Genomic DNA, 18130 nt, shown 5'->3' on the forward strand with positions numbered 1-18130 from the left:
GATTATTAACTGGAAAAAAGTTTAGAGAGCAAAGGGTGCTTGTAGCCACTCTCCAATTTGCAGATTTACTACAGACATCTGGTTTCTACACAAAGCAGCACTTACAAGAAAACTTAACCAAATAGGTCCCACTGTTTATCCCCAACATTACTCTAGCAGACAGTGCTACCTAGAAAAAAAACCAGAATGAAAATGAAAGGGAAATGTGAATCTGAATATATTCCCAATAGATTTAATTGCTACATTCTTTTTAAAGACACAAAAAAGCTACTTTGTAAACTTTCAAGTTGGTCATCTGGCTCCCATTTGTAGTGACTGCCAAAAATACATAATAAGGAAAAGGATGGGGGAGGAAGAAATGCATTAGAAATCCACAAAACTGCTGCTTGTAGTTCAAATGGAAGTAAACACTGTCCAGGTGTAGAATTAAGTTATCTATAGAACTGACACAGAACTTTACTCATAACAAGTATTTATTGTGAAACAAATTTTTCAATAAATTCTCTAACAAGTCATTCAATGAAGCGTTTAGGCATGAATTGTCTCAAAAATCTCAGCACCACACACAATACTAAAGTATTTTTTGTTTCCAGAACTCTACAGACTGAAAAGTTTCCATTTCATACTTAAGTGAAACTTAACGTATACAACTTGTAATGAAACGTTTTATTATTCATAAAATGTGACTAATACAGTATACGTACATTTTGGCTCTACCTCTGCCTCAGAAAGCAGCTGCTTTGTCTCTTAGCTAAACCATTAAGCAAAATGGATAACACATGCCTTGTAACAGATCTCTAGCTTGCACAATTAATATTCAATTTACAGGAAAAGCCTGAGCAATTATAAAGAATAAATCACCGCAAAGCAGGCAGCTACCATTTTAACAAGTAATATCAAAAGTAGGATGAGCTAGACACACTTAACATTTACAAACATTATGCAAAGTACAACCCCCCTGCTCCAGGATATTACCTCTTACCCTCGGGAAAGAATGCTGGCAAAGAATTTTTACCCCATGGAAAGCACATTTAAGACTGTCAAACTTAGAGAGAGTATTCACTTCAACAATTTCATAACTTTACTCTTTTATCAACCCACTTCAGGTTAACCTGTAGACCAGGATATCTGGTTTTATGACAGCCACAGAAGAACTTTGAATCTGCTAAAACGGTAGGTGGACTTTTTTCCTAAAAGTATATTAACCTAAAGCTTAAATAAAACACTTGATTACAGTAAACAGTGGAAAAAATGCTGCATAAAGATTTATTTTAAGTAGTATTGCATATGTACTTAAAATCTTTTAGAGATTATATTTACAGCCTCCTCTCCCTGCCTGAAAAGTGTACAACCTGTAAAATATTCAGGGGGTGTTATCTTCTCTTGTTTATTTGCAAATGTAAAGATAATGAAAGATTATTATTATAGAGCATTTAGGCTTGACAATCATTATTTTGACAGCCAAGAAAAATGTATCTGAACCTCTCTCATTTTAATTAGTTCAGCTACACACATGAAAAATATTTCATAAAATGCTTTACAAAATCCTCCTATTAAGAAAAACAACACACTGGGAAACAAGCAATGCAATTAAGATAATCTTTTCCTTATTAGTCGGAAAATGTTGTTTATTATTTCCCAGTTTCTTTTCAAGTTAAGAACAGTTTTTATAATGGTAGAGTCTAATTAAAGGATATCAAGAGTTAAAAGTTGTTCCATGTTCCTTATGCGTTAGAAACCCCTGCCAACTAGTCCTCTAGGCTTTAAATATTGTTTTGACAGATTGCATTTTCATTCCCAGTCACAAAGAAAGCATTCTCCATAGTCAACGCACGAGCAGATCTTCACCAGCTCAGTGAAAGCCAGATACATTGTTCCGTGCAAGAATGAAAGCTTTGCAGACTACTTTTTTTTTGTTTGTGTTTGCACCTTTGGTAAATTCAGCACCACCTATACAGCAAGAATCACTCCAGTTTTATGAGTATGATACAGATGTTACCATGGGAAGCCTGATCCAACAAGATTATGAAATGCAATCCAAGGATATAAGAAAGGTATTTTATTTATATTATCAGTTTAATATTTTTAATTGCTAAGCATTATATGAATAAGGTGTTACATGCATGTATGCAAATTTTATGGAAGTCTTATAATAATAGAAAAACATACAGTGGTTTCAGACATAGGAAAAGCCACTCAAATTAAAACCACAAAAATACTACCCTTGCTACAGTTTGAGAAACCCACAAAAGACAGGCTTTCACAAACAAGACTAAAGCATCATTTTTAACTCTGCTGTAGTTACTGCCTACTGCTGTAAGCGTTTCAAGAATGGGATATATGAGTACACTAGCTCAACAGTTTGAGTAACATTATATTAACACAGTATGTTTGATTAAAAACAAGGATGGTGATTTTATTTAGGAATTCTTTTCGTGTATCAAAGTAATACAGGAAACGGTACTTTTTATTGGATATAATCTGCCAGCCTAAACCAGTTTCTCTTTTGACTTACCAAACTATCAAGTTTTTTGCCTTGGTTTTTCAGGGGTGGGTGTTTGGGGTTTTTGCAACTCAAGTTTAGCAGTCATGAACTACTATGGAACATCCAGTCCTGCAGTGGTCACCTGCATTATTAACACTTTGAAAGCCTTAAAAGCAGCAATAAAGTTTATACCTCATGGCACTCACAGCACCCCCAAACGGTCAATGCTGAACTCCACTGCTGCCTGCTCCACATAAATGCCTGATCCCTTCAGCAGAACACACAAAACCAGCAGAGAGTTAAATGAAGTGCAGCAGCCTCAGCAGACCGAGACAGTTAAAAACCTCATACCTCTGTTCAGACTGCCTCTCACAGGACCTAAGAGATACACATCAAGAGCACAAGATACAACATTGATTAGGAAGAAAAACTAACAAAGATTGCCCCAAGTCTAGTTGCCAAGGAAAATACCAAATTAACCAAAGTGGTAACAACCAAGTATTAATAAATTAAAGGAAGTTTTCATTAATATTCACTGTGCACGTTACAATAACTTAGTCTGCTAAACAAGAAAAAAAGACAACAGCAAAAGACAATTTGTATAAGTAAAAATACTTATTATATAATAAGTATAATAATACTTACTATAAAAATATTGCAGCTGCATATAGAAAAATCACTTCTGTACACCTTAATATTTTTCTAATTCCAATTAAATTATAGCTTTTCACTGTAAGACTAAAACCAGCAGCTACATATTTATATTAATATATAGTAATACAAATAGATGAAAAAAGACTAAGGTATTTTAAAATCTGACATCTGCCACTGATGACGTAACATGTTTTCATAAACCTATGAAAAATAAATAATTTAAAGGACTCTTAACTAATGGTGGCTATCCATTCACAACTAAGTTTAAAAAAAAATACTAAAAATGTTAACTTTAACTAGTTAAAGTTAAAACTAGGCATAGCATCAGATGACACTCATTACTAAAATTGTTCTAATAAGAATACATTACTGTTTCAGTAAAGATAACAACAAGGAGCATACCTACAAGGAAATGGTGCCAATAGATGTGCCAGAGACTAATCAAAGTCCCTACTGTCAGTGGTATAAACTAGAGGTCTTCTGAAGGCCAACAGTTCTGCTTAGGATAATTCCAGGAATGCAGTTGGTCATTATTTCCATCAGGTCAGTTCTCCAATTACATGTTTTCATTGCAAAAGTATAAATCAGTTCCTTATGTGCAACAAATATATCCAGCGTTCCCAGTTAAATCATGGGACACACAAACAAATCCATTCATTTATTGCACAAATTCTAGCTCCCATAATATTTTAAGTGTTAACTGTAATTACACGTCAACAATTTCCTCAAACATGCCCAGTCAGAAATCAACATTGCATGATAGATTTAACTCCTCACTGTATGCCTGAACAGTCAGAAAAAAAGATTTTTAAATAAAACATCAGAAGAAATCTGGTTTTGTTAGCAATCAAAAAAAAATGAAGTGAATTTTAGTCTACCACTAAGGAAAAGGTCAGCCAAGCAAAATTTATTATAATGATTCTTATTTGAAACCACAGCCACCTGTCTTGAATATTAGAAGATTAAAACCATGAAATCTTAATTTTCTCAACAGAGTAGAACCATCCAATTAGACACCCTCTCACACCTGGATTAATTCCTTTGAATATGAACTATCAACTTTATAGACCTTTGTGTGTTATAAAGATAAGCCAATTGTTTTGCAGAAGTTTTAAGACTGTTAAAGTATTCGGATGTGTAACGTTAATGTGGTTTTGTATGGGTAATTCATGTTCGTGGAGCAAAGTGCAACAGGCAGGTGGAATTTAAGTAAGTAGGCTAATATTCCTTCAGTGTATTATCTACATGTGCAAGTAATGAACTTTCTGTGGTTATAATCCAATCAATCTTCTGCACTGATATTCCATGGCTAGGAATTTTTATAGCTGACCAGGAAATACTTCCTATACACTGGTCATTCATACTTTTTTTTTGCAGGGGTGTGTGGGGGGTGTCTGTGTTTAATTTTGTGGATTCATGAGTATTCTGCAAATAATCAGGTTTATGTTTTGCTGACATTTCCTTCTTCCAGAAATTAGTTGTACATTGTATTCTGCAAGGAACTCACATGCATACCCTTCCATAGATCACACCCAAGTGGGCTACTGTACTAGCATATCTGTACCAGGTGTAGGTTTCTATGTCAGTGAACATGTTTTTCATACAAGCAAATTAAACATCTCCCTTATGAGCCAAACAAGCTACAACAACAAAAGTGCAGTTGTTCTAAGTCTATGTACACAGAAGTCTCTACTGGCATGGATACCTTAGTCAAGAACCATGTCTTCACGTGCCTAATCAGTATTATCTATGCAAGCTAAATATTTTTTGCAGAAACCTTCTGTAAGATTTGCTGCTTGTTTTAGTCTAGCTCACCACCCCCACAGCTTCCCTCCACCCAACACTGCAAAAAGTCCTTACCCTACACAGAAGTTTCATGCTACAACTGCTAAACCATTGCCAGCGTTCTAACTTGGCTGTGAAAGTCTTACTAAAGCAAACCAACCTATCCCAAATGAGACAGAAAAAAGAGCCATAGTCTAGACAGACAGATGCAGGGAAAAGCCAAGGAATGGATGATCCACAGGCTAAAAAGGGGTCAAAATGACAGAGGCTGGCCAAGATATTTGTTTCTCAGCTTGGTAAAATTTGAGGGGTTTATTTTGCAGAATACAAAAATTCCCCCAGAAAAGTATAAGCAACTAAATATTAAATAAAACAAAGTCAGTATCAATAGTGTTATATTCACATTGCTCTTGTAGATGACCTATCTGTGTGATACATGTCTGAAGGGGAATTAAAAAAAAATAATTAAAAAAACCACCATTTCTCTTGTGAGCACTCACAGTGTATAAGAAGCTCTCTTCAATAGAGGACTGAACTCCTGCCAAGGCCTGATCCTTAGGCACATTTAAAGAAAAAGCATTTTCCACACCCGACACTGTACTTTTCTCTGTGTGTTTTCAATAGCCACACAGACCAAAAAACATATGGTCTCACTCTATCCTACAGATATTCCCCATCAAAAAAGACAATGAATTATGCTAGCCAAGAACAACTGCCACAGTCAGCCTAACCCCCCTCCTTAACTTGAAGGCGTGCAGATCACAGTATAACTCACTGGATGTATAATGCTAGAAATAGTGTGTAATTATCTGAAATTCCAACAGTATTCAATGAAAACCTGACTACAACTTCCTACATCACAAAAGGTCCTTCCTGTTAGCAGCCCACCTCCTAAACCAGACTTAAATACTTAATATACTTAAATAATGGAAATTAATTGCTAAATTTCATCCAATACCTGAAAGGAATATGTTTACAAACTAAGTTGTCCTGCAACTGAAAAGATGTAATGTCTATCTCAACTTTAAATGCAAGGAAATGTTATTTTAAAGAGCTTATTTCAGTAAAACAAACAAATACAACCTATATCCACAAGAACACTATCAAATTTTGCATGATGCGCAAAATCTTCTGTCTTCAGAACTCCAGGTTTTTGTAGACACCCATCACTCCCATACTCGTTCCCCACCACATATTCTATATTTTCTATTTTTATGTCTGCTGCTCTCTCATAAAGAACTTTACTTTTCTAAAGAACACTAGCAGCACCACCTTCCCTTTTTGCCTTTAAGGTAATAGCTTATGTACAAAAGGGATAATATGTCAAATTACTTATCCCACATCTAAAAGTATTTTAAAAATTAAATGTCATAGAAAGATCATTTTTAAGAGACATGCTATTTCAGATCCTTGCAATACCCTGTGGTTTTTTGTTTGCTGTTTGTTTTTTAAAATAAAATTTGCTCTCACACAAAGGATGGAACAAATGTTTCTCTTGACACTGCCCTAAGCCTGCAAGGGGATGACAGCGAACGCAATGTACCACCAACAAAGGATACAAGTAAGTTAATTGATATGAACACTGTAACATTTAAACTCTCCAAAAGAACTTATTTTAATATGAAAATTTAAGATACAAAGGATGACAAGGGATATAGAATTAATCTTTTCACTTATTAATATCTTTCATATCTCCTGTGGAAAGTCTTCTAACTTCTGATGGAGCAGGCTGAAAAAATTTAAAGCAACATCAGGCAGAATCCAAATACACAGAGCACAGCTTATCAGAATCACTACAGACTTACCCAGTCATATCTGCTGTAGAGATGTACCCAAGTTAAAAATGTCAGACAAGACAACCAAGAAAAATAAAACACACACCCCAAGAAGGTCTACATTTTAACCAAGTCATGATGAAATATGGTGTGCTTAAATTATCTAAATTGATTTCTTCGAATAACTGGCTATTCTCACAGTTTACATCCGATGATCATGGAGGTCAATAGTTAAAATACATCAGGAACATTCCTCACTAGCTCAGGTTTCCTACAGGATCTGAGGTACGTCATACAGGTTTCTCCTAACAAGCCACAATGATTTCTAAACATGATGGGAACAAAGTTTTTGTCTGCCAAACAGGGCACTGAAAAAAAGACACACACATTCTGAGTGTGTCTGTGACAAAGTTCCAGAGATAACTGATGATTCAGCAGGACCACTGGAGTGTCAATCTCTACCAAAGTTTGAATCAAGGTTAGTTTTTGCCAAATCGGATTTGTCAACAAGCCCTCATCAAAAGCGGAACAAATCTGTAAGAACACCAGAGCTTTTAGTCGCAGACAAGCATAAAAAATGTTGCCTTTTAAATAGTGACAACATAGTTTTCACAGTAATTTTCCATTTCCTACCCTCTAGCATATGACAAACAAGACACTAAATCAAAAAAGGCAAATGTGGCAGAACTCTGAAGTCTAACAAATGGTTATACTCACAAAGCTAAAGCTCAAACGCTCAATTCCCATCTCTGCAGTACTTCTGTAAGAAAAAAAAAAAATTACTACACATGCTGGGTCAGCTTCCCAGTATTGACTGGCTGCTTCTGTAACTCTTCCCTGGCTGCAGAAGATCCTGTTTTGCTTCGTAGTGGTAACAGCCCACCTAACAGTATGACAACACCCTCCACACTACAGACAGACCAGTCTGGAAGCCACCCAAAAATCTCACAACACAGAAAACACAGCAGATCAGATAGCAGCAGTGACTAAACTTGATTCAAAGCCACGTTCATTATATGTATTTCAGTGTTTCTGTCACACAAGATTAAAGCAAAGCGGAAATGACTAATACTTTACTAATGTCTATGAGTAACAGGACAAGCCATGAGGGGCTTAAGCTACATTAAAAGAAGATACAGAGTTTCTTTCACTATTTAAAATGAGAGAGAAAAAAACCCTCAGTAAAAAACTGGAACAGATTGCCTAAAGTAATTATATAATTGTAATTGATGGAGTTTTTATAAAAAAATTTCTTTATTAGATTAGACAAAATAGCAGCTAGGAGTAACACAGATGATATGCAACCCTGCCAGAAATGCTCCAATGCAATTACAGTATCAAACGTGTGCACTGCCAGATGTTTCTCCTGCATGGATTTTGCATTTCAAAAGAATGGCTCATAAGATGACATTTAACATGGTCACAGAGTTGTAGTTGTCATAGTCACAATACTCTAAGCCAACTAAACAATGAAAGTGTATTCAGATCATTTTCAAGACCTGCTCAGATAAGAACAGAGCAATACATAGGGAAATTAGGCACGATAAAATGAATACAAAACTCAAAAAACTTCAGAATATTACATTTTTTCAGAACTTAAAGTGAATAGAATTTTTTAAGAAAATCTGATGGGAAATCTTAAAAGATACTAGAGAAAATTCTATTTTGAATATTCAAAGCTTAAGTTAGTTGAATAACTTTTAACTGTCTACTCAAAATAATTTGCTTTCAGATTTACCTACTTGTCTGCTCTGTGTGTGTTTAAGCGGATCAGTGTACTGCGAGGAAATAGACATCGAAGCTGTACCCCCACTGCCAAAGGAAACAGCGTATCTTTATGCACGATTTAACAAAATAAAAAGGATAGCAGTCTCAGATTTTGCTGATATTAGTAAGTAATGTTCAAATTTAAATTTCTGGTTACTTGATATTACATTTGAAGTTGTTGTCCCTTAGTAGTATGCAGAGATTACCAAAATGAGAAATATTTTATACTTTGCCAGATTTCAATATGTGTATCACTTAAAGCTTACATTAGTACAGGAAACGTGAAGGCAATACGGAAACCCATTTTGGCCCATGCATACATCTTAATATTCCCACACAATCGGAGAAAGAGCAGATTGCTAAAAATAAAATTTGACTCTGCATCCCAGCCAGTCTTCAATGACCAAGTATTATTTTTCCTTCAAATGCTCCACAGACATCTCTCCCAGCTATCTCACCCTACAAGACGACAAACTCTATGAATATCTGGAATCATGCTGTCTTTAAGAAAAAAGGAAGGGTCCAGAGTATTTTTCTAATTTAAGACCATGAGGAAATGCAGATGTGGATTATTAGTCATGTTTTAATACCATTTACATTTGTAGATCTCAAATTGGATGGTGCAGTCAACAGCGTAACATCTAACATACACAACCACACACATTTCACCTGCCATGTAATTATACATTCAATATTCAAATTTTCATTTCTTTTGTGTAAAGCTACCTTGAGACGAATTGATTTCAGTGGAAACAGGATAGAAGAAATAGAAGATGGCGCCTTTTCAAAGCTTCTGTTATTGGAAGAATTGTCTCTTGCTGAAAATCGACTTCTAAAACTTCCTGTTCTACCTCCCAAACTAACAACATTTAATGCAAACCAAAACAGAATCAAGAGCAGAGGAATCAAAGCAAATGCTTTCAAGGTAAGTTAAATACAATAATTTAGGTAACCAAAGTAAATAAATTTAGTAACCAGACTATCTAGTATACTACCAAATGAATTTTTCTGTATTTTTGTAAATAAGAAACAAACTACAATGAAGAAGCTTTCCAGTTTTTATCTTGTTTTTAAAGCACTTTCGAGTAACTACTTTGCACACTCACTCTCTCATGTCGTTCATATACAAATACCTTACCTATTTCCTTTCTCTCTTACACAAAGAAAAACTCAGTTTAAAAACTGATGGCTCAAATACAGTTCTGAGGACCACATAAACACTAAAACCCAAGTATATAGCTTTATAGTGGTCTCAAGTTTTATAACCGATAAGCTGACACTGACATTCCCAAAACATAGAAAGCTTGTTCTATGGGTTTCTTGATACAATAGAAATCAAAATTCATAGCAAAAGAATGTTTCATTTTAGATCACTTTACAGGCTTTCCATGTGATTAGAGAAAGTACCGATGTTTTGTAACAGGCACAAGTTATTTAACCTCAAGTAATATTAGCATTAATAATCTCTTTTTCTTTCTATTAGAGGCTGACAAATTTGGCCTATCTCTACTTAGGACATAACGCACTGGAATCTGTTCCCCTTAACTTACCAGAAAGTCTGCGTATTCTTCACCTTCAGGTATTTTTGAAGTATTCCCTTAACATGCTATTACAAAAAGCCTCATTAGTTACATACTTCAAACCAAATTCAGACTTTTGAAACAGTTCACACTGCAGTTGTGCTACAGTTGTCTAATGCTCCTCCAAATACAACAACTTACTTCTAATCTGTATGGCCACAACCATACAGAAGTTCAGAAGTTGTTTGTTAGGTAATTACCATGCAAGAATTTCTCATCAGTTTCTTTACACCAAGGATAAAGAATGGTAAAATAATTTTTTATCTATAATCTTTTATCTACAATACATTTCAAACAACAACAACCTCAAATTGCTTATCAGCTCATTGATTGGTTTGAAAAGACTTGATTCTTACGTATCTAAAGTATACACAGATATATTCCAATGGCAATAAAATGGGAGGGTAAGAGGAACACAATTAAAATTTGAAAATTCTTCAAGATTTATGGGGGTGTATATAGATGTGTGTGTGTGGTTATTTATAAAAAATTGTTTTGTTTTGCAGTACAACAATATTACTACAATCACTGATGACACATTCTGCAAATCTAATAACACACGTTACATCCGCACAAGTATGGATGAGATAAGGATGGAAGGCAATCCGATCCTCTTGGCAAAGCATGTGAATGCTTTTTCCTGCTTGAGAACACTGCCTGTAGGAACATACTACTAGCTACTACTTATGTAATTATACATGCCAGAACTTAAACATGGTAACAAAAGATCATTCTTTTTCCTGTTTACACATTTATATCCTCTCCCTTACTAATGCCATTTCCCTGTATACCCAGAATCTTTTCTGTGTTGAAATTCTCCTCCAAAATAACTACTTCAAAACGTTCACTTTCTTTAGTAGTTACAATGTCACCCATGCTTTCAGAATCTTTTCTGTTAATGAAAGTGTAAAAATATATATATGCACACACATATCCTCTCAACTGTTTCACCACATATTCTTTATGCACAGGTATAATCACACAAGTAACTGCTTGTTCGTATTTTTTACCAGTACTCAGAACAATCACTACATTCTACTTTCAGATTAGCATGAAACATTGAGCAAGCTACAGAGGAAAAATAAATCTTAATTCCAATTTCACTTTTTTAATCTGAAAACAAACTTCTTCATCTGACCTTCAAAATTATATTGGATGAAGTTGCACACAAAAGAAAGTTATGTTTAGAAACAGAACTTCTCAAAGCTTAACTTCATTAAAGCTTCCTTAAAAACTTGGTCTGTGGAAAATGAGAGTAATTCCTATTTAGGCTTAGTGTACCAAGTAACATAGCAAGTGGAACTTTTCTAAAGTGTTAAATATCCTTCTAGCTTTCAAAATAATTTAAGAGTGTGTGTGTATATATATATTACAGATGCATTTTATTATTACACAAAGGTATTTTTATTTGAAATATATAATTTTTGCTCAGCTGTACTCAAAACAGTCATTTTTGCAAGACCAGCTTCCGATTTTTAATACAATGGTGAAAGTACAGCATAGTATGACTCCAAGTATCTTCACTATTAACAGATGATGTAGATCAAGCTTCATTCCCGTGCTTTTTCTTGACAACGAAATATGAAAATTAACAGCAAAGTTGAATTAATGTTTTTACCCATAAATAATTAAGATTTCAGCTCGGTATCAGTGCAAAGAAACAGAATTACCCTTGTACAACAACACTTCCGCTCATTAGGGAAAAATCAAATCAGATCTTTAAATTAAAAAGTTAATTCTATTATTAACCTAAAAATAGCATTAACTTCAAGCATCATTTCACTCAACTGCCTTAAACCACGCAGCATATTAAAACCACAAATCAATGTGTGCAGGCCTCAACAGTCAGTTCACCTAAAACTACACATAACTAATACAAGGCATGATGTTTTTAGTTACCTACCTACACATTTCTGACATTCAGTTTCAGTTTCTCCCCTCAAATACCTACCACAGGTGTAAACTCTTCAGATAAATGAATGCCAAAGGTGTGCTAGTTACTACTACCAGGTCAACTTTGTACTAATTTTGAAACTAGTATAGGTTCCTAATTTGTAGAAATAATTAAGCATCAAATGCATGATAATGTATCACTACATCTAGAATACTGATTTTACAAGATATTTTGTATTAGTTTTATCTTATTTAGCTAAGCCTTGATTTGTTAGTGCTTGTGCTATGGGGAATTAAGGGCACACTTCATTCTGAACATACTGATGCTCTGCCACAGTGTGTTGAGACCTAAGTGAGTTTCAGTCACTTTTTAAGTAACTGTCAAGCATCAACTGTGGGCTCATCTGTCTGGAAAGAACATGCAATTATAAAATGCAGGACAAAAATATTTTTGTCCTGACTCCATTACCCAAGACAGACATAGCAATACCTGGTATTTTAAGTTATTTGCTATAAAAAGTAAGAAATTCCATTTTTTTCATACAACTGAGAACAGAACCAAGTCTGACAGTGAGAATAATTCTTGGTTTTTATTTTCCCATGTCAGTCATAAAATTGTGATGTTTCCAGATTTTTACCAAATGGTAAAAAAAAAAAGCCCAAAGCATTTAGAAGTACATTCCCACTTCAAGCCAAATTTATACCAGGAAAATATAAAAATCACCAAGTCTCCCATTCCTCTTTTGATAAATGCCTAAGATGGAGAAAACACAGCTAGATGTGTAGTAATGTTACATAAGCAGTGGTCTCTGATCTTATTCTCATCACAAAGTGTTATGACTAAATACAGCTCCTTCTAGTATTAATAGGATCAGTAAATATCACCAAAACTCTTCCTATGAAAGCAATTGTATGTGTATACACAAATATATGCACATTTATGTCATATATACACACATGTAAACATTCTAAGACCTAACCACTACTACATTATTAATTTTACATTAAAATGTTGTATATATTTTTGAAAAAGTATTAACAGTAACACTAATTAATGCTCTTAATATTTTGATGAGCAAACCGAAGTAGACAACTGTACCTTCTGAATGCCTCATGAAGGCAATAAATTATCTGATAGGTTTTAATTTACTTTCCCCATTCACAGCAAGTTAACTCATCAAAACATTAAGAAGGGCTCCAGTATGTGGGATTTTTTGCCTTCTGTTTGTGTGAACAGTACTAATAACAAGCTGAATGTACACCATTCTGGTTTTTTTCCTGTCACTCATTTCTGTTCTGTATTTCCAATAAAACTTGAAAATTTTTTTTGTGTTTATCAATACCAGATTCAACAATCTGCTTTCCAGCAATGTCAAACATGGCTCAGCTGTTCAGCCTCATCGCAAACTAAGAGAGCATCCAGATCAGAAAGTTATTTGCAGATGTAAATTCATTTTGCAGACATAATATTTACTGTGGCAATACAGCAAGACCCACCATACAAGTAATGTCATACAAAAGACTTGAGACACTTCACTCACCTCTTCAAAATCTATTTAAAGTACCACTTTGCAGATTTTTTTAGTAGAACAGAGGAGGAGGAGCAGCAGCAGAGGACAATAACGGTGTGCTCAGTCCTTGAGAGTGTGTGAAGCCCACAAGTTGTATACTAACATTTCAGTAAAAAACCACAACCGCTAAACCACAATATCAGGGAGTATACAATGTAGAGCACAAAATGCTTACACCTGAACATAGCTCTGCTCACACCAACCTAAATCGGCCCCTGCTTTCTAGGAAAGCCTGCTTACAGTCAATTCAATGAATATTTTCAATTGCTTTTTTGCATAATCTGAGTTACCCAATCCACCACTGCTCTTGCTAACTGGAAAAACTCTCTCTACAAAACTGCTATATGTTGACAGTCAGCTTTTTAGAAATACAGTGCTGTCCAGCCGTGCTTAAAACTCAAAATTGTCATTCATCTCAGATGTTCATTATTATTTGAAGTACTCAATCATTTCCACATTGTTCTCTTCTTCTCAAGTACCAAAACTAACAAAAAAGAAAAATAATCTACTTTTCCTGTTTTCACACTACAGTGAGAAAACTGTTAGAAGCGCTTAACAGCCTGGGTAATTTTCTCTTAAATAACAAAATAGAAAAGCTATAAATCCAAAACTCCACCCCAAGTAGTCTTCTCTCAAATACTGTGCACAGTTCCCTGCCTACATACTTCAAGTCCAGCAAGCAGGTAGGAAAAAAAATACACAAAGATTACAGACTCTTACAGAGTAAGACTCTTCAGTTGTTTTGCTGCACATGTTAAAAGCATTATTCTAGTCACTTTCACACACATTACTATGGAATCTTAAGTTACAAATACACATTCTCGTTAGCAATCTGGTTATTTGAACTGTTAGATTTTATCTTTGAACCTCTGTTAATACTCTTACCTCAGAAAGCATTCCATTTCTAAATGAAATCATTACGAATGCTAGCAGAAATAAGGCGGCCTAAAAACTCATCATAAGCCCAGACAATCATACTTGATAAATACTCTCCCAGATTGGTTTGCCTTTCTCAATAGCATCTTTGTCCATGAAAAAAAAAATACCTTTAGAAAGAATATGTGCAATATTGACTAACTTGTAATATATCTTCGGTTAATTTATCTTCACACATCTTCTAGCAATGAATGTATCCCTTCATTGTTCACACTCAATGTCTGCACAAACACTTTTTAAAACTGCTTGAGACAATTTCAAATTAATCTCCAGACCTATCTCCTGTCTATTTTTTTCTTTTTTGTACTGAATTTTAAAACGGTAATAGTTACAACAGTTCATTGAATCACTGTCCCAGAAACCACAGTGGCTGCTATCATAAGGCTTATCTAAGGATCAGAAAGCACCAAGTGAAGCTGGGAAAAAAACAATCAAAAAACCCAATATCACAAAGCTATAAAGCACTTGGTGCTCTGCCTTCTCTATGGAGAAATCAAAGAAAAGTCCTTAAACAACAACCAGTAGGATTAGACAACATCAGTTTATTACTCAGCTGAGGATAGGATTTTTTTTTTTTAATATTATGAGAAATTAGTATTTTTTTCTTTAATCTGGTTAATTTGATAATAGAAATTGATTAATTTAGCACAGAAATTTGAAAGGCCTAAAAGATTCAAAAAATGGGAAATGAACCAGTACCCACTTCATGCTACAGCTGAAAAGTAACGATAGTGCTGAGTGTAATGACAGTAAATGCTTGAGCTTAATAAAATTGAACTAAAATTCACACACAATTAAGCAGCTAAACATCCTCCTCTAAAATTAAGCTTCATATAAGATGTTCTGTCCATAAGACTGCAGTATTTTTACTCCAAGGATTAGCTGTTTATCTTTAAATCAGTACAAAGACAAAGCAAACAAACCAAATAATAGTAATTTAAAACCAAGTTCAAATACTATGTTCTAGCTAAAAGTGCAGAACAGTTTATTTCCTAATCAAGTGAAACAGAACTGAAAGTGCTGTCATCCAAACGCATGTTACCACATTTTTGGAGACAGATCCAGTCCTTCAGAACTAACATTTAAATGCCAAAGACTACAAATGTAATTTTCTTTTAACTTCTTCTTTTGCCTGTTTTTTGTCCAGAATTAGACATAATACCAATGAAAAACTCTTATACCCCCACAGAAAGGCACAGATATTCTTATTGGCCCCCATGTACAAGTAACACAGAAATAGCATAGTAAAAAGCAAGACAAAGGCATTACCACTTGAACACAGCACAAAAATCTTTAACTAATATTCTCTGCTCCACAACATACAAAATTATGATTCCCATACTCTGCTAAAGAGCGCTAATTCCACCTCCATTGCTCTGTCTTCACAAACTATTTAAAGAACTAAACACAGTATCGATACATAAAGGCTTGACAGACACTACCTTGAAATGTCGGAAGGTGCATCTACGATGTTCATACCACTCAGCATAAGATGAAAAGCTTCTGAAAAATGTTAAGAGATTGCCACATTCTTCAGCTCTACAACAGAAAAATGTATTTTTTAACCCAAACAGCACTAGTCAGATGTAACAATTCTATAGCCTAAAATGTGCACTTTTTCCTTGAAGAATTTGTGATCAGTGTTGTTTGAATTTGAAGCCAGAAATCACCACCCTCATGCCCAAACAGGAAGAAAAAAACCCTGTAGTATAGATGAATTGTAACATAGATGTATAGAAAAAAAAATATTGACCAATTCATTTACAAACCAGTACTTTCAACTAATTATACAAATGATCCTTGTCTTGGAAAATTAAATTGTCTTGGAATCTGATGTTCTGATAACAGTGCAGATGCACCTTTACTGATTTGCACTTAGTCAGTATGGGTTTGGGTTCAGTAGAGCTTACAGCTGCATCACGAGACAAGCAGCAATAAAGTTACCCTTAAAAGTAAATGTGGTAACTTCACAAAGTAGTCACCTCTAGAAATCTTAGTTTGACTTTATGACCGTTTGTCTAATACTCTTGTTTTCTAAACAAATTCCAAGATGTTGCATAGTAAAACTTTAATCTACAAAACTGGTAAGATTTACTAAATTGAGTCACTAAGCTTTGAATATTCCTGAGAGTATTTTATCCTAGTTAACAAAATCTTTACATGATTTTGTTATCTGCCTCTGCCTGCATCACATTCAGCGTTTCAAATTTAGCCTTGAAACTTCAGTAAGCAAGGCAGCCTGTTCGTTAGATCATAGATGAAATCTAAAGCAAAACTTGTTATACATTTAAAACTTGATCCATCTGCTATTAAGGAAGCTAGTGATATTCCTGTTAATTATGGAGTGGGCCAGGACAGTGGAGAGCGGTGCCAATAAATCTGTATCTAAGAAGCGGAGTGCAGAGATCTTAGTGCCAAGCCCATCACAAGCAGAAATAAGTAAGACTGGAGAGTTGAGCCGATTCTTGCAGAACACCCCTCAGTATTTCTACAGTTTTGGGCTCCCTCATGATTTAACTGTTCAGCTACACGTGAATATGTTATGGCTTCATTCATACAAATGATCCTACATTTGTACTAATAAATTGTCTTGGAATTTAATGTCCTGCTAACAGTGCAGATGCACCTTTGCTGATTTGCGCTTAGCCAGTATGGGTTTGGGTTCAGTAGAGCTTACAGCTGTATCACAAGACAAACACATCAGTGCTATTCTGGCATGGAAATAACTCAAATGCAATGTTATTGCAAATACTAGTTTTTGATCCATATTGACTCTGAAAACAGAAAGGTCAGCAGTAGTCATTTTACTTTTTTGGCATTTTTGAGAATTTTTAATACAAGAAGCAAAGCATAAGACAAATAAAAGAAGTTCCTATAGTTTTAGCTTTGTCAGTTTCAGAGTAATTGAACAGCATCAGTGAAAATGTTTATGGACAATGATTCCATGCTTAGTAAAATAAGTTTTTTCCATTTCCCCTGACAATAGTTAACAGCGGCAACAATACATGGTGCCAGCTAAACCTAAGAGATTATAACTCCAGAACTGCGCTGCTCAAGTAAAGTTAAAAACAGAACCACACGCATAGAAGAAATACAGATTTTGCACTTTGAACATAAGGATGTTTATTTCCTACCTGTACTTGTTTCATACACACAAAAGTTAAATCATTTAAGCTTCAATATAATTTCAAAATTAAATATTTACGGCATCTAAAGAAACAAATAGAAGTTCCCAGTCCCAAAGAAACAAAAAATAAATTAAATTACTGCTGGAGTAATTTCCAAAGAAGTTCCAAACACTGCATAAAGTACAGAATCATGGAAAGCTACACGACTGATCAACTACCCATTCTTGCAGATGGGGAAAAATACATACAGTTTTGAAAATAAAAGCTGCTCATGACACAATTAGTCCTATTGAACAGGATAGCAAAACAACAGACTGACACTGAAGAATAACATGTTGCACTAACTTGGACTGAGAGGTATCACTGCTATTTTTCATCAGTCTACATGGAAGTAATGATTTTGCATGCAACAGAAGTTGCAATGCATCAAGCACTGGAGCTGGTACTTTGCCTTACACCATTAAATTTGGTTTACAAAAGTTGTTTGATAGCAAAAATAAGTTATATGCTTTTCTACTTCAGTAACTGACACTTAAATTACTTACTTTCTTTATAT

The 18130-nt window shown here is 34.6% G+C and overlaps 2 protein-coding genes across 3 annotated transcripts in view; one reads left to right on the plus strand and one right to left on the minus strand.

Moving 5' to 3' along the window:
- LOC121087967 (centromere protein P) overlaps positions 1–18130 on the minus strand; it is a 151322-nt gene that overhangs the window by 117924 nt on the left and 15268 nt on the right. For both annotated transcript variants that reach the window (XM_040593530.1, XM_040593529.1), the window contains exon 6: positions 15889–15985. In XM_040593530.1, coding sequence (XP_040449464.1) covers positions 15889–15985 — 97 coding nt within the window. The remainder of the gene's footprint in view (positions 1–15888; positions 15986–18130) is intronic.
- OGN (osteoglycin) lies at positions 583–13263 on the plus strand. The gene is made up of 7 exons (XM_040593526.1): positions 583–1173; positions 1802–2054; positions 6401–6485; positions 8432–8590; positions 9189–9391; positions 9950–10045; positions 10553–13263. The coding sequence occupies exons 2-7, from the start codon at positions 1887–1889 to the stop codon at positions 10721–10723; spliced, it is 882 nt and encodes a 293-aa protein (XP_040449460.1). The 5' UTR covers positions 583–1173; positions 1802–1886; the 3' UTR covers positions 10724–13263.

Source organism: Falco naumanni, chromosome 4 (assembly GCF_017639655.2).
Source record: "Falco naumanni isolate bFalNau1 chromosome 4, bFalNau1.pat, whole genome shotgun sequence".
Lineage (NCBI taxonomy): Eukaryota > Metazoa > Chordata > Aves > Falconiformes > Falconidae > Falco > Falco naumanni.

Bases quoted from the DNA above. Each gene is read 5' to 3' on its own strand.
- OGN (XM_040593526.1), top strand. From the start codon at position 1,887: ATGAAAGCTTTGCAGACTACTTTTTTTTTGTTTGTGTTTGCACCTTTG. The intron at 2,055-6,400 runs GTATTTTATTTA...TCTCACACAAAG, and splicing joins AATCCAAGGATATAAGAAAG to GATGGAACAAATGTTTCTCT. The intron at 6,486-8,431 runs GTAAGTTAATTG...ATTTGCTTTCAG, and splicing joins ACCACCAACAAAGGATACAA to ATTTACCTACTTGTCTGCTC.